The 22,707-nt window shown below is 37.9% G+C and overlaps 1 protein-coding gene across 4 annotated transcripts in view; it reads left to right on the forward strand.

The window, feature by feature from the left end:
- Positions 1 to 22,707, forward strand: part of ctnnal1 (catenin (cadherin-associated protein), alpha-like 1) — a 53,962-nt gene that overhangs the window by 25,805 nt on the left and 5,450 nt on the right. For 2 of the 4 annotated variants that reach the window (XM_032581294.1, XM_032581297.1), the window contains exons 2-14: positions 1,881 to 2,070; positions 8,798 to 8,985; positions 10,374 to 10,493; positions 11,803 to 11,892; positions 12,116 to 12,286; positions 13,984 to 14,184; positions 16,219 to 16,308; positions 16,568 to 16,726; positions 17,365 to 17,457; positions 19,329 to 19,479; positions 21,399 to 21,436; positions 21,528 to 21,578; positions 21,840 to 21,994. In XM_032581294.1, coding sequence (XP_032437185.1) covers positions 1,881 to 2,070; positions 8,798 to 8,985; positions 10,374 to 10,493; positions 11,803 to 11,892; positions 12,116 to 12,286; positions 13,984 to 14,184; positions 16,219 to 16,308; positions 16,568 to 16,726; positions 17,365 to 17,457; positions 19,329 to 19,479; positions 21,399 to 21,436; positions 21,528 to 21,578; positions 21,840 to 21,994 — 1,697 coding nt within the window. The remainder of the gene's footprint in view (positions 1 to 1,880; positions 2,071 to 8,797; positions 8,986 to 10,373; positions 10,494 to 11,802; positions 11,893 to 12,115; positions 12,287 to 13,983; positions 14,185 to 16,218; positions 16,309 to 16,567; positions 16,727 to 17,364; positions 17,458 to 19,328; positions 19,480 to 21,398; positions 21,437 to 21,527; positions 21,579 to 21,839; positions 21,995 to 22,707) is intronic. The other 2 variants (XM_032581296.1, XM_032581298.1) reach the window with 1 other exon arrangement.

Raw genomic sequence — 22,707 nt, forward strand, 5'->3', positions numbered from 1 at the left:
TGCAGTAAAAAGTAATTCAAAAACGGAAGATGTAAAAGAGAGGGTGACACGTAAAATATTACTTGATTAAAAGAAGAGTCTAATGTGCACTTTAGGATATGTTGTCTTGTTGCCACAGACTGTAGAACTAAAAGCATAAAAAGCTGTTTGACATGTAACAACTTCTGTTTTTAGACAAGAAGAGCATGAAAATTGTGAAGTACAGCAGGTTTTTCAGTCGCTTTCTTTCTCTCTTAAACATAAGCCCGTTGGTGCCCTTTGTACCCTGCCTGGCACAAACAGTCTATATAAAGAAGATACTGTGGATAGGATGCAGTGATAATGGACTTACCGGAAGAAAAAGTAGTATCTTAACAAGGAATGGGTTTTACGTAAGTCTTTTGCTGACATGAGCTATGCCCTGAAAATTATTTTACCTGTTTGTGAAGTGACAGCATTCTGTCATTCAAAGAAAGCCACATTTATGTGAAATCTTTCTTACAGCTTCAATCAGACATACCAATAGGCTGAGAGAATCAATGTGTAAGAGACTATCTGCACACTTCAAATTGACTAGCAGAAGAAATGTACACCATGATGAATGATCTAAGCAAAAGAAATATCAATTATTACCAGCTACATACATTTATAGAGTAAAAGCACTTGCTTTTTTTTAGAGTATTACTTATTTACTGCCATACTTAACCTTTTTACCAAATATGTTTGGGAGCCTAGTAAGTTAATGTTGACTTATTTGTTCTAGCTGTGTGTTAGCATAAAGTCTGGTAGGTTTAGTTCATGGGAAGATGGGCTTGCTGCTGCAGCTTTTTTCACACATCTGAGAGCTTTGCTGTCAATCGGTCAGTAGGTGATGCTCTTCTGATAAGTCATGACTGTAACTTTCAATCAATGGTTTTAACTAGATTTAAATAAGTTCTCTCATTTGACCATCACACAGTGCTGACTGATGGCGCACAATACATATATTCAAGAAATCTCTGTTGATTCTCTGAAACTTAGTTTGAATAATATGGAATGTATAAAAGTCTTATTAATTTGGTACCTTTGACTTTTTAAGACCATGACAAATCAACAAGTTGCTCCAGACATATCAGGGTTCAACAAGGACTAGTCTTTTAAATGTGTTGTTCTGTAATAATTTGTAGCCACCGATTCCCCTCATGGACCACCTACAGTCATGTGCCAATTAAAAGGACCACCCGCCTCCTAAAGAACTAAATGATTTATAACATACACACATCCATTCATACACTCAATAACAACAGCTGGAGAGAAGAAGACACAGCCAATAAATATTTAATGACTGACTTTATCTATTTATAACTGATATGTATTACCAAAAGGACATATATCAGTGTGTTTCCACTTACTTGTCCTGGATTAGACTGTACTGAATAAGAAACCCTAAACATGTCTGTCATTTTAGCTGTTTTTCTGTTGAAATACTATTTGATATAATTGCTCATGTGCAAATCTCTTTTTCTAAAAGATTAAAATTTAATCTTTTAAACACTGTACTTACCTACAGTGTTAAATATGGAGCCAAGAACAGCTGCTTTGAATATTTGTAATTTTTCTTCATATTTATATTTTATAAATTCTTGGGTCCTTCAGTATTCTTTTTCATTCCTTGTTTGCTTTTCTTTATGACTTTCCTTCCTGATTTACTGTACAGATGTACAGTAAACATTGATATCCTGCAAGAGAACAGATCACTGATATAAGAGTACTATTCCACCAAACTAGTTTAAATGACAAATGGCTGTCCAAAATCATATAGCACTGAGCAGCTTTTTCTGTTCAAAATAAAACTCTAACCCTTATTTTAATAGAAAACAAATCCTCATTTCCCTTCTGTCTTTCCCCTAAAATTTCTGCAGATCACGACGCTGATTAACCACAAAGACAGGCCAAAGAAATCTGAGCGGACGCTGGCAGCGATTCACCGAGTGGGTCAGGCAGTGAGCGTGGCAGTGGGGCGTTTTGTCGCCGTTGGGGAGGCCATAGCCTCAGAAAACCAGGAGCTGAAGGATGAAATGGGTCAGGCGTGCTTTGAAGCACGCAGAGCAGGTAGGAATCCTTTAGCTGTACCTTGCAGGTGCTTAACATTTTATCTAAATTGTGTGTTTATACTTCATAAAATGGTGAACATTTTTCCTGCTTTGTTTCAAAATGACACTTTGCTGTGCAGAAAATAAACAATACTAACAGAGTCTCTTTTTAGATAACGCTCCATCTTTTTGTTGTAAGCACAAAAAGGCTTTATGAGATTTTGGGCTTTTCCAGACAGTTTGTGCTGAGCAGACCATTCAGTAAGCTAAGAGTTGCTCATCAGTGTTTTGCTAAGCCAAAGTGTGACAGTTTCATAAAGCTTTAGACACGTCACCTTCAGGCTTCACAGTGTTATCAAATTTTAGCAAATTTCGATTAGTCTGGACAACCGAGCTGTCACCCAGTATTACACCAGAAGACCTCCAGAGTGCTCTAAAGACATTGTGGTTATTGAGTTGGGGATGAAGGCGAGGAGAAAAAAACAGCTGCAGCACCCTAGGGTGTTGTGTAGAAGAGGAAATTAATCTGCCTTTACATGGATAATGGGCTATAATTGAAGGTTATTGGACAATGGTAAAGAAATATCAACCTGTTGGATTTAAATTGAGGGCGAAAAAACCCCAAAGCTTTTGTATTGGACGTCTCTTTTTAAGTCAAGTTTATACAAAGCATTTGTAAAATGCATTTTGTTCCTGTCTCATCAGAACTAATAGGTTCATATGGGAGGCAGAGATTGATAGGTTTAGCTTCATCCTAAATGAATCAGACAGATTTTCTAAAGAAAGTTTTTCAGTATTAGGATGACCCAAATATTTATTTTTAAAGCTCCTATTGTAAAGACTTGTAGAAAGTCATGTTTGGTTAATTTGCTGTATTTGCACCAAAATCATTTTGGCGAAAAGCCTTTTATTAATATTTTGTTTGCCCTTTAGAGTTTAGGCAAACTCTTGGCAGAGTCCAGGTTTTAATAATGATTACATTTATAAACAGTAACTCTAAAAAAAATATACAAAATTGAAGAAAAAAAATGCCATTCACATCATCAAAACAAGTAAACATTTGATTCCTGCTGCATGGAAGTGAAGAAAAATGTGAAAAATATCTTTAAAGTCATTGTCAAATCTGTAGGCACATCTACAAAATAATAAAGACAATTTGGTTATTGAGTTGGGGATGAAAAAACAGCTGCAACACCCCAGGATGCTGCGTTTACATGGGTAATGCAGTATAATAAACCCAGAATAGGGAGGAGGGGAGGACGAAGAAGACGAAGAGGAGGACGTTCCCGTTGATGAAAATCTGTTCACAGATCAAAAGTTTAGGTCACAAAGTGTTTTATAAATTAGAAATATTTTAATATTGTACACATATTCATTCACTGCAATTATATTAGCAAGGTTATGCTGTGTACTGACTTGCATATGGTTTACAAACTACTGTAATAACTTAGAAAAATGTTATGTTGGGATTAGCAAGCCAGTTTTTTTAAAGTAAAAAAAAGTCAAGGTCATGATGTGCACAGTTATGGATTTACTTACAACTTCTTGTGAAAATATGCGTGTCCTGTTTCACTAATGTTCATAAACTGATGTTTATTATCTAGTGCAGTTATCAGGTTAGGTTTCCATGTGAACTTTAATTTTGAAAAAAAAAGAAAAACACCTGTCAGGCTGGACATTGACTTCACATTGTTCTTCACATTTCTCCACCTGTTGAAAAGATCTGTGGCCGCCAGGTTTATCTGATGATCAATATGTTCTAAATGTGGAGAAAGGTGACAAGGAAGAATTATTTTCTTAGAACATCATGTCTTTCTATAATACCCTAAATTACTTTGAGTTTTTCTTTTGTAGTTGTACACACACAAGCACAGGGACCCTTGTGTGTACACGCCTGTACATGGATGCTAGCAGGAAGTTGGGGTGGTACAAAAAGGGAAGCTACAAGGACAAAACGTTTAGCAATCACTACACTTACCCACTCTATGTATGGTATCGCCTCTTTCCTTTCCTACTATTTTTCTACTTCCTTTAAAAAACATTTGCACTACAATACAAATTTATCCTATCCAGAGTATATTCTTGTTTAGTCCCAGCAAGGGACTAAATAATCCTAAATTAACTTTTAAAAATGTGCCTCAGTCTTATGGACGTTGTACTTAGTCTAATAAAGTTTGCAAGATAATTTTACCCCATTTTTTGGTAAGTATTTCTCTTCATATACTCTGAAAAAATTTTCCAAACTCAATGTTTTTGCAAGTCCTATTTGTACAGTTGTCACATATGGGGTACATTTCACGGTAAAGATTGAGGGACCTTTTAAGCAAAGCTTTGTTTGCTACGTTATTACATTTTTGAAAAACGAGCCACTATTATGGTTAGAAAACACAGGTTAGCATTTGTGCTAACACCTCGGGAAGAAGATTCATGGTTTAGGTTTTGCCATTTCAAATTTAGGTGTAACATTTCTTAATCTGCCCTTAAACTGGAAACGGTGTGACATTGCTTCCAGTTGGGGGCAAACAGTGTCTCAGTGGCTAAAAATTTTAAACCCAACATTATAACAATAGGTTAACGCTGGGGGAACCAGCTAGTGTAGAAAAGCATTTAGTCCTCTCACACTGCTGATTTGTTATGACGGCTAAAACTCTAACAAAGAGGCTGCTGTCGGGAGGAGTTGAGTCAGCTGATGAGTTTGTGTGTGCATAGGTGAAGCGGGGTGTTCATGCATGTGTTAATACATGCATGTTTTTATGCCTGCTGTGACTAATTTACTCCAGTTTTCACAACGATCCATTCAGAGTTCTGCCTTTGGGTTGGCCCTGAAAAAACTTTAAACCATTGCTCATTATAATTTTTTTTTTCTTCCATCCGACTTCCAAACGTCTTGTGTGATCAAAAGGAATAAGCTTTGTTCTTTTTTTTTTTATCTTTTATACAGTCAGCGGGGGGAGAAGAGGTAGTTAGCAAGGGATTGATGTTTATTTGAGCCATCTATCTGAGCCTTTCTTTGCAGTTATCATTATAATAAGAGCAAGGTTAAACTAGAATACAAACTCCATTAGAAAATGAAGAAAAAAAATCTGAAAGCATTTTCCACTTAATATATCCAGTCAAATATTTGGACTCTTGATTGGTATAACTAGTGAGATTTGGCATCCTGCAGAAAAAATGATGCCCATTTCCCATCTGCATAGTGAGGGAAGTGGGTGCAGGCTGGTGCAGTCTTCATCTTTTTCAATTAAGTTCAATGTGTTACGAGTACTGATTGTGAAAACTTAGCAATGTTGACTTCAAGAGTTCAGCCACAGCATGATATTCACATACATATTAAAAACAAAAATGTGGTATATGATGTACTATTTAAAACTAAAAATGTATTAACACAGACAAAAGCACAAACAGTAATTGGATTGTATTTTTATAACCCAATTCATAAAAAAGAGCTGATTTCAAAAGCTGTTATCCACGTTCAACAAATGGGATTAAAATTTTTGTAGTAATTCCTCTGATACATAGACAATATATACCTTACAATATATACACCAAACTCATATTTTAATTCAAGACGAATTATAATCCAATTCTTGATTTCCTTAGTTTCTTTTTTCAAAGCCCTATGTTCTATGTACATATGGAGAACACAGTGCTGACTGTGTTTTTGCTCACTACTACAGCCCAGTCAAGGAACTCAGACAGGATCTCCTCTGACCCGGCCACAAAGTTTAACTTATCATTTTGTCCAGGCTGCTTCCTAAAAAGGACCAGCCAGACCAGGAAGAGAATCGAACTGCAGTACGTGATATCAGCCTGTGTCCTCATCTTCTTGCTATCAGAGCTGTTTGTTTTTTTTTCCTTTTCAGACTCTACTCTGCAATCTGATTCCAAAGTCTGTTTTCTCTGTAGTGGAAGCGTCTAAGGTATTTTTTTTAGAATAAAAATAAGGAATGAGAAAAAAGGGAAGCTGTGAACCCCTGGAGACATTTGATTGGTTGTTTATAAATTTCAGTATAGTTGGCATATTCACAAGCTTTTTCCTTAGCTTTGAAGTTTTTAGCATGAAAAATTGTCTCCACAAAGCATGCAGTTTTGTTTTGGGTCAAGTTGGCTCTGTTATTGTAAATGTATTCCCAGAGGTGGAGAGCAATAGACTGGCATAGCATTACATAACAATGTTGCCTCACACAACTCCATTGGTTTTTGCTCCCAGAGAATTGATTTAAAACCAAGGCTGCATTCCATTAATCCTGGAATCCAGAATTTTGACCTGGGAATGATATTAAATCCAATTAAACTTTGTTTAGTTTCCACGCTACACAACTAGTATATTTTTCTCTTTGCTACAAGTGTCCAAGCTAAGAAAAGTTAGCAAATCAAGTGAATAATTGTGTATTTATATTCACTCTGGGCCTTCAAGTATTACGTGAACATGCTGACAAATGAAGATGCACATTGCAACACATGTAACTGGTATAATACAGACCCCCAGAAGACAAAGTAAACATTTTATTTCTGCAACGTTTACTGCATTTTGTATTTGCTGCTGCCTGAAACTATACTGGATTTAATTTTTGGTTGTTGTGGGACCTTTCCAGGTTGGAGTTTTAACTCGGTGGCGCTATTGTAGATTTCATCTGAATCTGAATTTGGAAATTCAGAGTTCAAAGTACCTGCAAATCACCCCTAAAAGACGGCTGGCAGAAAATTCAACATTATTGTGTGATGCAACAGAGAAGGCATTATTGATTTATACAGCTAAATATGCAATCCTTAAAGCAGCGTATTCTTTTATTAGGAAAAAAAGAGGTAATCTCATAATTTTAGAAAAAACTACCTCTGATTTTAATACCCCTGTTGAGTGGGGTAAACAAATGAAATGTAACAGTATATATTTTTAAATGCATATTTATTTTTGTTTTGTCAGAGTTCCTAGGAATTTCCAACTCATTATCATTGGTTCATGATTTCCTCAGATGCCATTTTCTCTGAACTACTCTTCAAAATGGGCAAAACAAGAAAAGATGAACATTTTAAAAAGGCAGAGATGAATGATCTTTGTAATTCTGATAATAGCCACAAAAATAACTACTCACCTATACCTGCCCTTATCTGAAGTCAGACCAATAGTTAAAAAGTTTAGATAACTATTAACAACTGTTTGCATCTTTATCTTGCCAGCTTACTGAAGTGTGGAGGTTCCTGTATTCTGCTTCTTATTATAGATCCAGATCTCATAACATCCCACAAACCTTAAGGCTCTCTCTGCCCAGATTGCATGTTTGAAAATCTCAGCCAGCTCTCATTCTGCTTTCACAGCATAAAACACAGTAAAGAATATAGTAAGAAAAAAAAAGTTTCCACAGCATTTCTGTATTCACTTTTTGCCCCCTAAGAGACGGCTTGTCATCCGAGTTCTAAAGTTATTTATGATGACAAATGTTGCTCTCCTAAGCTTATTGACTGGCTTCATAAGTTAGCAGTCTGAAAGTGCTACTGCACCAACTTATAAATCAAAAGCTGTCTTTCAGCACAGTTTTGATAAGGAATGCAGGAAGATAAGTCATCTTACAACTCAAAAGTTCCATTGTAGTTTTGAAGTTTAAAGGGTTTTTTTTTATTCTTTTATTTTGCGAAGCCCTAGAGAAATGCAAAATTATGAACTGCAAAATCGCTCTGCACTTTGTGGTTTAGTATGCCTCCTGATGAGCCAGCTAAAGCATTCAGCTCTCATCTCAACTAGAATGTCCTTTTCATATGAATTTACTGAGGTGCCATGAAGTTAATATACAAACCATAGCTCAGTTCGGTTTTGATTCACCTTTGAACTGATGCATGTGTGATAAGATTAGGTTGATATGATTGTGGTCGGGGACATTCAGCCAGAAATGCATGTTTCATTTAAAATTTCTTACTGTATTTTATGTAAGATATAATTATGTAATATGTTTAACTATGATCAGAAAAAATTAATTCATTTTTCTCTTGCCAATTACTGCTTTGAACAGTCGGCTTTGTAAGATTACACATTTCAGAAAAAAGAGGTGCAAGATGAGACCAGTGTTTCTAGAACACTCTCCAGCTCAGTTTTGTATTCAGACTCAGTTTGTGGGATAAAATGAAGCAAATCCACAGGCTCTTATCTATACCACCTGGTGCATTTTAACAAGTTCGAAATGTTTTCAAAAGTGTATATATTTCAGTGATGCAGCTCAAAAAGTGACATTTGTATTAATTCACCACAGAGAGGGGTACATTTCTATAATATTTCTGTAATGTTGATAGTAATGGGTTACAGGTAATGAAAACCAAAAGTTCAGTTTCTCAGAGAATTAAAATATATAATTAATAAACTGGCCAACATATAAAGCATCCCACTAAAAGCCAAATAATGGAAAGTTGAGTGGACGGAAAATGTGTGGTGGAAAAAAGTGTGCAAACAGTAAGGATAGCTACAGACTTGAAGTGACTGTCTCTTTTAAGATACAGCTGAATTTTGCATTTTGTTTTTTAAATCAATGTCCCAGAGACTAGATTATGAAAGCCTGGTTCTCAGATAGTCTATTTACTGATATTTACCTGAAAATGTATGCATTTAACCATTATAATACTTGTATAACAACACGACAAACTAATTACATAGTTATGTATTATAAGTAGAAAATCTACCTCTGAGGAACAAATAAGTTTCTATTCTATTCTATTCTAGTCAGTGAACATGATTCGACCTCTTTGTCATTGTTTCTTAGGCGATGCTATAGCCCAGCTGACAGACGTGGGGTCAGCCATGCAGCCTCAGACAGACGGGCGTGTCACAGTGTTCAGTGACAGGACTGGGATGGTAAAGGCCGCCCGCCTGCTCCTCTCATCAGTCACTAAAGTCCTCGTCCTTGCCGATCGCATCGTCATCAAACAGATAATCACATCACGCAATAAGGTAAAGCTGCCTGAAATGAGACGTGCTGCTTTGAACAGCATCTGTAAACTAGTCAATCACATACACAAGGAAAACACTCCTGAGTCCTTTATTTTCCCATTGAGTAAACAGTGGCCCCTTTGAAAGAATACCCTGGATGTAATTGAAGGGAAGCAGCACTTTTAGTGACCACATAAAAACACCCGGCCAGGGACCGTGTCTCTCTCACATCAGGCTGTGCTCTTAGCCAGTGTGATACGGATGTTGCTTCAGACTGGGCCAAGAATGGAAACAAGGGCCTAATCATGACCGGTTTGCTTTGTTCGGATAGACAGTTGACAGCCCTCTGTTCTCCATTACCTGCAAACACAATTAGATCTCTTCCTCCTCTTTATACAGCACAGATAAAAGCTGTTGCTGCTGCTGTGTTATTGCTGCCGACTAGCAAATCTTCAGCGACTAACTTACCAGCTTACATAGACTGTTGTTTTCCAAAGTACAGATTTTAGGCTGTTTAACTTGAATATTTTAGCCTGTAGTGGCCTCTATTTAACAGTAAATGGGCAGGAAATATGGAGGGGAGAGAAGGGAAAGACATGCACCAAATGGGAATTGAATCCATGACGACCTCTGCATATGGTGCACATGCTCTGTCAACTGAGCCACCCAGCAGCCCTTTATTTAGGATTTTATCTGTGTGATGATATCAAGAATTAAAATTAAGAATATTAATATAATAGAGATTTTCAGGTTTCCGCCACTAACTTCAATGTATTCTTTTCATCATATATGTGATAACGCAACACAAAGTTGTACATAATTCTAAAATGGAGAGAAAATTATGCCAGATTTTGAATACTTTTGTCAAATAGCGGTGAATTAGTTCAATTCCCAGCTCATTGAGATAAGGTGGACGGTGTCAATAGACATAAATGTTTGAGAGTTTGCCACAGGTTCTAAATTGTATTTTCATGCGTTTCATTTTAACATGCTTTGATAGTATCCTGAAACTTTGAATGCAAAACCTTTCGAACATACCTGAATTAAATTGATGGCTCATTTTAGTCATGATGCTGTGTTACGCAGCAGAAATGGGGTGCTTAGTACTTAATCCTTTGTTTTTTTTGGGATCCTTTTCTTTCTAATTTACCATTAGGAGCTACCTTGTGTTGATCTGTTACACAAATTTCTAGTTAAAAACAGAATTTTGTGGTTGTAATGTGACAAAACGCGAAATATGTTCCATAGCTATTTATACTTTTGTAAAGCACATCCACGGTCCAAATTTTAATCTTGATCATTTGTGAGCATATGTCCTCCACTGTTTTGAAACCGCATCTGCTAATAAATACGAGTTCCAAGACACATACTTAATCATCTCACCTCGCTGGTCATTTTGCTTCTTTCAGGTTCTTGTAACACTTGACAAACTGGAAAGAGTCAGCACCTTCCAGGAGTTTGTGCAGATTTTCAGCCAGTTTGGCAACGAGATGGTGGAGTTTGCTCACCTCACAGGAGACAGACAGAATGTGAGTAGCAATGCAATTATTACATTGCATTTATTTTCTTTTAATCAAGAAAACCCTATCAAGTATTTTAAGTAAAGTCTGAAAAACCTTTAGTTTCCTCCTCATGTGAATGCTGTGCACCAAACTGGGCTTTTCATAAATTTATATCTATGAGATAACACTGGATTTTGAGAACTGCAGTGTCTGCATAGTGAAGTGCAGCACACTCTGGAAAAAAAATCAATAATCCAACCATGGAAATATTTACATATTTTAAAAATATCTGAACAATTGAATAAGCCTTCTTTCTCAGGCCTGGCTTCTTTCTGCAAAGTTTCTTTACTTATCCATATTTATTTTGCATCGCCAGTCTTTAGAAGCAACTCACAGGTCAGTTGTGACTCACGCTCCTCAAAGAATATTTACATCACGATTCAGTCTCGCAAGGAGCTCACCTGTGCTTTCTTGTGGTGCATTCTATCAGCCATATTGCAGCACATTTGCAAAACAAAACATGAACTCAGTGCTTCGAAAACACCCTCCAACTTGAAGGGGTTCTAAACTTTGTACTGTCAGAGGACTGATAATCCCACTTTGATGCATACATTCAGCCTCTGCAGCGAAAGCGCTTTGCCTGCGGAAGTCGACGTGAAATGCAGCGGCTGCGTTATTCAGACAGGGAGGGAGGATCCGTCATCCATCTGTCTGAATTTCATCGGGGGCTCAGGTTTTGAAACGCACGTCACGTCGCTCCTAACGCTTCCTCTTCTCATTTGCCACTTTTTTTTGTCATATTTACACCCCCTCATTCATTCTCCATGTTCACACATGGAAAGGCACATGTCTTTTTCTTTCTTTTTTTTTTTTTAAAGAGAAAAAAAAGCATCTTCAGCTATTGAAAGCAGATGAGCGGAGAGGCAAAATAATGACAGATAATCACATCGTCTTTGTAATCTGTGGCAAAGTGCCTGCAGAGGAGTTGGTTCAGCTGCCGTTTTCAAATCCTGTGTCTGTAGAATTCAATCTGCGCATCTCGCATGTAGAATCCATGCAGGGTGACACAAACAGGTTTTCTTTTTAATATTCTGGTAATATCTCTTTTTAAAAAATAAAAAAAAAGATAACCCACAAAGTTGCACATGTGTAACCTGCAGAAAAATCCTGATTATATCTGGGTGACCGAGCAGGATCCTTTTTATGCCTCATGTCCCTTGGACACCCTGAGAGTTGTAAGAAGTCTTTACTAAAGTAAAGGCATCCATTTTCCTTGTGTGTGTGTGTGTGTGCGTGTGTGGGTGTGTGTGTGTGTGTGTGTGTATTTGTGCTGTAGGACTTGAAAGACGAGAAGAAGAAGGCGAGAATGGCAGCAGCCCGGGCAGTGCTGGAGAAATGCACCATGATGCTCCTCACAGCCTCCAAGGTAAAACTGACCTCGGGTCATTCGTTATTGATCATGTCCAGCTTAAAAATTTAAACCTCACTTCAATTTCAAGTTTTCCAACATGCTTGGGTCTGTGCAGTAATTGAGTCAAGACACATTAAGTAAAAGAGAAATAAAAAAGAGTGAGAGTGAAAGAGAGGGGGAGAGAGAGGAGAAGAAGAGGGTACATGGGTTGACATTTCACATCCAACCCCCTCCGCAGACTTGCCTCAGGCACCCAGACTGCGAGTCGGCGAGGATCAACAAAGACGCCGTGTTCCACCGAATGCGCTGTGCCCTGGAGCAGGTCATCGAGATAGTCACCGAGGCACGGAGCTGTGGGGAAAACAAGGTCCTCCCTACTAGTATCTACAACAGCATCAAGGACTTCAAGGTAGAATAACATTTTGTTGTAAAGAAATGAGCCTCACGTTGCTCGGCCGATATCTGATTGGTTGGAAAAGACACTATCCTGACTTTTGAATTAAACAGTGACTCGCAAATGTGTTCATGTATACACTGACATTTTTCACACTTTGTAATGAGGGGAGAAGTGGGGCGAAACAGGGTTTTCAAAATTCTTTGCAAATAAAAATCTTAAAAGTGTGGCCAACGTTTAATTCCTACCACTTTTACGTTGCCCTGGTGCCGCTGATTGCGTTGACATAAGTATCAACACAGCTGTTCTCTAGAGAGCTCAGATTTTTATTAGAGAATATTGCTGATGAAAGCATCGTGAAGACAAGGATCACATGTTTGGTGGGGAATAAAGCTGTGGAGAAGTTTGAAAATCGTAGCTTGGTTGCAAAACAGAATCCTGAGGTTTCAACAGCAGCATCCCACAAAGCTTTGTTCAATCCATCATATGGAAAGAGAAGAAATGCTACAACTGTGAAACCACCAAGACTGGTCAGTTTAGGATGTCTGTTCAGTCAGGAAAGCAACCTAGTAGCCTATGGTAACACTGGAGGAACTTTAGAGAGTCACAGCTCAGGTGGGACATCCTGTAAAATTAGTGTAGAATAAAGATGTTTTTGAAAAACGTTTACCCCTAGCCACGGTATCCCGGCAACACTGGAGGAAAGGCAGTTAGAGGGGGCAGCAGATTCACCTTTCAGCAGGACAACAACAGCGAACATGGCGCCAGAGCTACAATGGAGTGGATTAGATCAAAGTGTTTCTGTGTTGCTTCAATGTTCCTGTCATGGTTCAGATTTAAACCCAACTCTGTTGCAATACCTGAAATTTGATGCACACAGATTCTCTCCATACCGACTGAGTGAGCGCCTGAGCTGTTTGACAAAGGATAATGGGGAAAAGTTTCAGTGTCTAGATGCACAAAACCGGCAGAGACATGCCCCAAAAGATTTCCTGTGGAAGCCGTTTTTTTGTTTTGGTTTGTTTTTTTCTCACGGAAACTGAATACAAATATTTGCCACAGTTTTCAGATAATAATTTGTAAAAGCATTTTATAACATAAAATCCCAGTAAAATACAATGAAGTTTGTGGTTGAAAACTTGGCTGGGAAAAGTTGAGGCAGATTGCGGTTGCAGAGTAGCTGCCGGTACTCTTGCATTCATTGTTTGTCGAAGCTTCAGATGAGACTCAACCCATCAGAACTGCGGTGCATACGTTCTCACTTTGTAATTCTGTTAATACAGTTGTGTAAATCACCACAGAAGCCCTCCATTGCACTTGCTAATCTGCTCTCTCTGCTGGAAGATGAAAGACATGAACCTGCGTAAAAGCACTTTGAGGGCAGCTCCTCAAAGAGAGGAAGTATTTAATGACAGGCCTTGAGGTTGCTGTTGCTTTTAATTCAGGGTTCACAGCGTTTTAATGGATAACTTTAGCAAAAGTTATGTAAACTGATCATCATTCAGCATGTAAGCAGATGGTCTTAAAATGAGCTCTTTGTTGAAGAAAGAGAAATAAAAAATGGAAAAGAGGTGGGGGCGTGGGGAGTTGGCTTTAGTTGTTTTGTTTTTTGAGTAAGAAGAAGTAGTGTGTAAAGGCTGTTTTTACACAAAAGTGCCCTTTTTATTCATGTTATTTAAATACAAACCCTGCTCTTGCTCCCCACTCTGCAGGGCAGCGTTGAGTGCCTTAGAGAGAACCTGCACTCTTCGACACCGCAGATCATGGCCAGTCAGCTGGAGACGCTGGTGGAGCGCACCGAGGACTTCACCGATTCGCCCTACACCAGTCATGAGCAGCGGCAGGCCATCCTCAGCGTGTGCCAGCTGGCCCGCCAGGACACCCAGCAGCTGGTGCACGCCTGGATCGAGGCGGTACGTTGGTGCAGGCTCGCGTTCGTACCTGCAGAAGTGTAATGCATTTGTGTAATTATCATTTGAATGACAGAAAAAACTCAACAAATGCGTTCAGTAGGATAAAACGGGGCCTTATTACTACTGATGGAAATGCAATGCGTCAGTCAGTGGACAGAATCAGTCAGACTTCTTCATAAGAGATTATTTAAAAAAAAAAACATGATATCAAACTGTACCCTCCACAAATATGGGGACATCTTGTAAATGTATAAAGTATCTCTTGCACTAAAAGTTGCTGCCGTTTTCCTATTTTCTCTGTTGCAAACAACAGGGAAGGACAGCTGTGAGTCAAAAGATGTAAGGGCCTGTTAACCTGACAAAAAGACTGTTTTTTTTTTTTAAACAAAATTAATATATCTGAGAATCTGGACCACAGTACATATCTAGTCTTTGCCATGAAAATATTTTCCCCCTGCACATTTGTTTTTCTGTTTGGTAAATAGACAAATTTGTGTATCAAAAATAACCACAGAAAATGCTATGGCAGTTTTCAAATGATAATTGAATTTAAGAAAACAAAGTTATCCAGACCCAACCTGGCTCTTTGTGGAAATGTAATTGCTCTTCATCAAGCACCCACTGCACCTGGGAGTCTTTTGGGAGTCAATTTGGAGGAACTTTGTCCCACTGTTTCTTGCTAAATTACTGTAATTCAGCAACCTTTGTTTTTGAGTATGAATTGGCTGTTTAAAGTTGTGCCTTAAACACTGCCACCATATTTGATTGTCAGTATAACGTTCTTTTTTGTGTTGGTTTCTGCCATTTGTTGTAGGACACATAGATCTTTCATAAAGATTCATTTTTGTCTCTTCAATATACAGAATATTTGTTCTGAATAATAAAGATGCTTATTGGCAACATGTTGGGAAAAATGTCAGAGTTTTAGAATAGTTTTCCTATTACAGGATCAAAGTTATTATTGGAATATATTTTGGGCAATTTATTTTCATTTTTTTAGATTAAGTCCTTTTATATTTGAATAGTTTTTGTCTTCTTCTACAATTGATTGCTTAGGATTTTAGATTATTGACTGAACCAACAGATAAATGCATGTCCATTCAAAAATCAAAACAGACAATTTTACAGCTTTTTGGCCTCTAGACTCTTAGATTAGGGTTTTGAACTGAACTTAGGCTTTTTTTCATCCTCGCTGAGTATTCTGCTACTTCTCATTTAATCATTTTGTGAATGAAAACTAAAAATGTGCAGAATGCCTTATTTAAATTTTTTCACACATCATTTTCCTGCGGCAGCTGTCGGTATGTTCCGCCTGCAGACTGAAATCGACAGAAGCACAGCATCCTTTCACGCACTCTTCATTAGCCTCCTCGCTTTCTCTTCTCTCATCTCTCCTCGCACAGTAACCCACCTAAATAATAATATATACATATTTTCTTACCACAGCTCAGTCAGTCAACATGGAAACAGAACGTAGTTTTCCGTTGCAGTCACCAGAAATCTCCTTGGTCTCAAAAAGCGACAGACTTGCAAAATGCAATGAGCCTTTATTCCAAAGCTTTTTCCTCTCTGTAAACTTCTAGCAGTGTGCACAGAAAGCCTGCAGCTGCATAATTGTACTGTAGTGCCTCATCTAATCCCCCCCAATTGAAGGTCGTGTGGAGTCTTGAAAAGACGCGGCTGCTGCAGTGCTTATACGATAGAAGGATAATATTTGCATGTTATCATAATGCCCAGGTTTAAGACTGTGAATGATGGCTTTAGCTTCGGTTTTATTTCAAAGGCTTCTCTAAAATTTAGAAAATTGTGTGGTATTTGTAGATTACATAATTTGACTTTAGTTAACTCATTGGACAAAATTACAAACTGAAATGCTTTGGGCCTTTTGTATTTCACAAACGTTAGGGAGTTAAAAACACACTCATTTGCCATTTCATTTTTTTTTTTTTTGTTTTGAACTATGAGATTAACATCTAGGTGTGCATGTTTGTATTTGTGTCACATGTTTGTTGTCCTCTGTGTCCATCATCACAGCAGCAGTCTGTCCATGCCAAAGAGGCCACAGAAGAGCTGGAGGTGGCCATTCTGAAGACATGCCAGAGCATCAGTGACCTGAGACGAGAGGTGAGCGGCAGTCTGTCTCCAAAGCTAAAGACCCTCACAGACACAGAGACGTGAGCTGTTCAGCACCTGTAGCTCGGCTCCACTCTTTCCAATATTTCCACACTTCACCTCTTCTGCTCCTGTCAACTCGCTGTCACTTCTGCCCGTCTCTCTGTCTCGGCTTTCTTTAAAGCAGAAGCCAGGCAAGTTCATCAAGCACATTCGTCTCTCTCGTTTTCTCTCACACCACTGTTTATCCTCTCGATTCCCCACCACCCAGCTCCATAAGGTCGCGGTGGGCCGTGCCTCTGACTTGCTGAAAGCTCACGGCGAGCATCTGCCTCTGAGGGCCCTCAAAGCTGCTGGCGCCGAAGGGAACCTGGAGGCAGTGGCAGAGTATTCGCAGACGCTCACCGAGCAGAAGGAGCAGCTGGTGGAGGTGGGTGGGGTCAGCAGCAAAGAGGAAACTCTTATTTCCTTGGAAAGTTGCAGTTAGGATTATATTTGTCTGACTCATTGTTTTAATACCATTGGAATTGGTGTAGAGAAAATTTCTGTGTATTCTCCGTATTGTAAAAATACATTAAAACATTACATTAAATGTACTTTTTAATAATTGATTTTCAGAAACTCAATAGTACACCTAGTTGATGGCACCCTTAACAATTTCCATAAAATAAAAGTGTTTTAATTGGCAATCCACGACTCCCTCTTTCACCAATCAGCAACTCTTACAATCTAAAGAGTCATTTTCTCCATTTTCTCCTTGCTCCTGTGCATCTAGATTGCAACCAAAACCCACTTCATTCATTTAAACTTAAAAAAAAATTATTTTTGCAGTTTCACAGTGTAGCATAGGACACAGTTGCCAAGTGGCTCAACCAGTTCTTTGTTTTGGGGTAATTATTTTTCCACATATGTCCAGATTACATTACAGTTACATAGGAAGAATAAAATATTCATTATGTCCTGATTTTTAAAGCCTCAGAACACAAAATAGGGTGTACTTACATTACCTCACTAATAAACTATTTATTGTGACAAATAAAGGAGGTTCAATCTCGTGTTTATTTCCAGACATGCAGACTGTTGTGCCATGTGTCGGGGACGGAGCCATTAGAGATTACCTGTATACACGCAGAGGAGACCTTTCATGTCATTGGTCCACAGGTAGTGTAACAAATGTCCCCGTACATTATGATGTTGTGTTTTATCTGTGCGGTTTGGCAGCGACAGTAGAAAGAAACTTGTTTTGTCTTTGTTTAAACAATTCAGTGTGCATTTAACTCTTTGCTTATCAGATTAACTGGAATGATCACATATTGTTTTGAATGTAAAAGTTAACCCAGTAAATGCGATAGTGATGAGGAAAAGAAGCAGACATATTTCCCTTCTCCTCTTTGTGCCTTCTGCACCTCAAATCCATTCAGAACATGCTGTTCACCTATCACATATCTAATTATATTTGCTCTTGAAAACCATTTGTGGCTGTAATTATCTAGCAGTGTGGACTGTTCCTGTCCCACGGTGCTAATGTCAGGCTCCACGCGACTCTGTAGTAATGGCTCAGCTCCTAAGTTCAAGGGTCACCCAATCAATAATGCTGTGGTACAGGCCAGGGCTGGTGATATCCGTCTGTGTCCGCTTAGGCTAATGCAAGGGTGGCCCACAGGGTAATTGGCAATTAAATCCAACACGGTAGGCGGCGGATGTGTTGGATGTGTGTAGGTTAGGGGTATAACAAAGCATGCAGCTCAGGAGACGTACCGATGCACAATATGGGTTCTTGAAAATGAGATAAGATGAAATTGTAACATTATTAATCAGAAACATAAGAATTTAAATATTTTTTATACTTTTGTTTGTTTTTAAATATGAATTAAAAGTTTCTCCAGGGCTGGCTCAGGGTTGTATCAGGCCTTAAGTAGGGTTTGATTTGGTTCCCTTCTTCCTGTTAAGTGAATCACCACAACTAACAGCATTTCAATACAAATTTAGTACAATGTGGAAGAGGGAGCCAAGCTTAATTTCAAACAATTTTTATCTATACTGAAACCATTTCATCAAATATTTTTGTTTTTTAGTTCTAGTAAGTAAATCTATAAGTTTTTGATTTAAAAACTTATAGATTTTTCTTTGGGGACCCTAAGCAGTGATTTAGTTTGCTTATGTTTTTGGCTGGCTCTGGGTTTTTGCAAATGACAAAACTATACTTTAAAGAATATTTTTTCAGTGTAGAAATATCTGCATGAGGGATGAACAGTCTGCATATGTTTGATTCTGAACTACAGATGATCAAACGCCATCAGATTTCCTTTAAAAAACGGTGGAAAAGCCCTTGCAAGTAAGCTTTAGAACCTAAGGGGAAAAAACCCACAATTGGGTAAATTTGACCAATCTCTATAAATATATAGATAGATTTTGGAATATGTAACAGGAGCTGTGAATGGAGGGCAACCACAGAATCTTTAGCTAGTATTGTTAGCTAGCATTATTATGTAGTCAAGTTGTACCCCAACAGTTTCTACAGTGCCTACAAATTTTATGAGTGTAGTATCGCGCTTTGTGAAGTTTCTATAGTTTTTATTAGAAATATTACAAGACATTTGGTGCCCAAAATACTGCCAAACAAAAGTAAAGTAGGGGGAAGCTTTGATTTAAAATTAGCTTTACCAATGTTTGCAGTTGGATTGTGCTTTGTGAGACGAATGACCTCAACAAGGAAAATATCTGTAGCATTTTAATATTGCAAAGTTGTCTGTTTGCATCTTACAATGTATGCACTTTCTCTCACTAATTTTTAAAAAATGTTTCAAATACTGAAAATAGCTAGCTCCGAATCTTCTTCAATCAGTAACAACTTCCACAATGAAGAGAGTTTTCAGGGGTGTGTGCTGTGGTGTGTTCACAATTCAGGAAAGAGATTTTATTTTTGCTTTCAAGATGAAAATAAGTTGGCTCTGATCACTAACAAGTTCTTTGTGCATTTCAGCTGATCACCATAACAGTAAAAGTTACATGACATTTCTTCACTTTCTTAGATCATCTCGGCTGCCCAGACGTTGGCCCTTCATCCATCCAGTAAGATTGCTAAAGAGAACCTGGAGGTGTTCTGCGAGGCCTGGGACTCCCAGCTCTGTGACATGGCTCTGCTGCTCAAAGAGATCAATGACGTCTTTGAAGGGAGACGAGGTGTGCTCACGATTAATTGATGGTCGTTGTAAACGCGGGCAATTGTGCTGGTTGCTGTTTTGCTTTCAGAATCCAGAAACGTGTATTTGAATCTGCAGAATCTATAGACAATTAAGTTAGCAAAGTTTTCTTTTTGGATCTATATTTTAATCCATCTTCTAATATTTTAGCCTTTTCAAATTAAATTAAACACTGTGTAAAAAGGCACTACCTTTTGGTCTTACCCCAGTCAACACATTTTCAGACTACAGCTGATGGTCTTGCAGCTTGATTATCTTTTCACTGGAAATAACAACATTCTCTGTTAAAGCTCAGATGAATCATTTTGTCCTTGAAATCTTTCAGGAATATTAATGAAAGTTGAGACATTGCAAGCAGTGTGGATATATTTATTTATTTATTTTTTATTTTTCAAAATGAATCATCACATGACGTGGGGGAGTATTTTATGCAACAGTTATCGTCACTGCCCTCGAACTTCTATGCATTCATTTCTTCTCTGCTCTGCGTGTCTTTACTTATTGTTCTGCCAGCAAACTGAAGCTCTCAAATCATGGGCAGACTCCTAAAATCAAAAGTTTTATCTTTATCAAGAAAAAGTTAAATGTTGAAAAAAGTATTTCCACATTGCTTTATTGTCACAATGAAACTTTTTTTTTTATCTTCAAATAAAGGTCATATTCAGACACTCAAGGATTTTTCAACAATTACATCATTTCGGTCAGATCCTCAAAGAGCAAAGCCAACCCAAAGCCGTGTTAGTTTTATGAAAAGTTGTAATGGAGGGACACCTTTCAGAATGTTAAACCTTTGTCTTATTAGTCCACAGAATATTTTCCCAGCAGTAGTAGTCAATTGTTTTGGGTTTTTTTATCTCTGATTTTTACCCAGTCTCTTTCTTTTTGTTTAATCATGAACACTGACCTTAATTGGGGTAGTTGAGACCTGCAGTGCTTCAGATGTTCTACGGGGTTCTTTTGAGACCTCATGAATGAGTCAGCCATGTGTTTTTGAAGAGCTTTTCCACGTTTTCTGCATTTAAGGATAACGGCTCTAAATGTGGTTCATTTGAGTCCCAATTCATTGGAAACAGTTTTGTAACTCTTTCCAGTCTGATAAATGTTGATGACTTTCTCCCTCATGTGTTCCTGAATATCTTTAGATCCTGGTGTGATGTGTTGCTTTGTTAAACATTATAGCCTCCTTCATGTTGGCAGACAGTGATTTCTTAATTCTACAGGTCAGGCGGTAATCAGACTTGAGTGTAGTAGACTTGTGTTAGTAGAATTGAAAATAAAATGGAGTTAATCGTAATACTTTTTCTACCTTGCAAGTGGGGCAATTACATTACTACCTAGGGCCAGGTTAGTTTTTTTTTTCTTCTTAATAAAGGAAAGGAATAATTTGAAAACTCCTTTATGAATTTGTTCTGATTTTGCCTGATATAAAAAAATATGTTCATTGTCTGGAAAATATTTAGATAGGAAATCAGCCAGAGATTCTGAAAAGGGGAAAAAATATTTTCACAACACTTTACAACACTGATTTATTTATTTATTTATTAACCATACAAAGAAGGAAACTCCTTTTAATGCTCTGCTGTTTTAATGCTGGAATGCAGTGGAGAGTTTGACATGGACCCCATTATATGATTTGAACTCTCCCTCAGGTGGGTCAAGGATCGTGTTCATCATCAAGCCAAAACGATGTCTTGAAATGCTTTATGGGCACCATAATGGGGTTTTTTCATGTCTTTTATTATAAATGTGGCAATAAACTTTATGAAGCCAGATAAAAATGCATAACAACTAGATAGTGATAAAATGATATGTGATAGAAGTAAAAGCAGCATCCATATCATATATCCCAATCGTTTGTCAAGATTAGAATGTAAGATAACAAAAAATGTCTTCTTCTAGGTGACAAAAGGCCTTATCTGTCTCTTCCAAGACCTGGGGTGTGTATCACAGTGTTCATCTTTATAAATGCTTTACTAATGCAATGATGTGTTGCCTTTTGCTTAATAACACCATGTTTTTGTTCCACAGAAACACTCAGCTAATCTGAAGACTGCCAAGGCTGTCAAGTTGGATGCAGAGGTAGCACTCACTGCATGCTACACTTAATCACATCATGTTTTCTATGTTCTAGCAGCAGCATATTCATCACCAACAGGGTTTGCCTCACTCTCTTGGAGATGAATAATGTTTTTTTTTTTCAGAAAATGCAGCATTTTTGCTTAGCTGCATTTTACCAAAAGAAGCAGCAGGAAGTTTCTTGCAGGCTATCTACAAGTGAAAATGCTCATTTACATTTCCAAAATAACCTCAGTTGCTCTGTGTGTATCTCTGTCGGTGCAGGAGCAGACGAGCATGGCCAAGCTGGGACTGGAGCTCCGTCTGCTGTCATCAGATGTGGACTCGGAGGTGGAGAAATGGGAGGAGCAGGAACATGACATAGTGCGGCAGAGCCAGAGCCTCGCCAGCATGGCGTACAACATGTACCTGTTCACAAGGTACCGAACAGTACTCTTGTACAGTATATATAGCCGTCAACATATTTATTGGGACTACTACAAAATCTGTATTAGAATTTCTAAAAGACAATGATTTAGAAAAACTCCATCCTTATCAGAGTTTTTCAGAGTCCTGTGACCTTTGTTGTGTGTGATGTATCCAGTCATGAAGCAAAAGGACACTTCCAACATTTTACAACACAAGCACATCAAAAGTGATGCACGTACTTTAAAAACATCACTTTACGTTCGACAAATTATGTGTTTCAAAACACCCAAAATAGATGGGAAACAGTAGCTTTAGACTTTGCTATTTGAAATCTGATGACTTCTTTACATGAGAATGTTTTATTTGTTGAAAATTTGTAGCGGTCCTAAAACTGAATTTTAATTTTCTGTTAGATTAATCTATTCTACGGCTTTTGACACATTTTCACAAGAGGTTCAGATGAATTAGAACGGTGCTGCATCTGGAGTTGGCTGAACTGGTTCAATTATTTCCAAATTATATATTGTACAAAAAAAAGAAAAGAGAAAAAAAAAAAAAACAATCTAAGCAGCCACATGAATCTCCTCTGAGGCTTAGTGTTAATGAGATTCTCAATCCCCAAGCCATCAATATTTACAAAGCACATTTTGAGGATCGGGAAATGGTGACACAATATTAGGATTATAGTGATTTGTTTACACTTTTTATTCGTGGCTCTGAACAT

The sequence above is a fragment of the Xiphophorus hellerii genome, chromosome 13, assembly GCF_003331165.1.
Source record: "Xiphophorus hellerii strain 12219 chromosome 13, Xiphophorus_hellerii-4.1, whole genome shotgun sequence".
Lineage (NCBI taxonomy): Eukaryota > Metazoa > Chordata > Actinopteri > Cyprinodontiformes > Poeciliidae > Xiphophorus > Xiphophorus hellerii.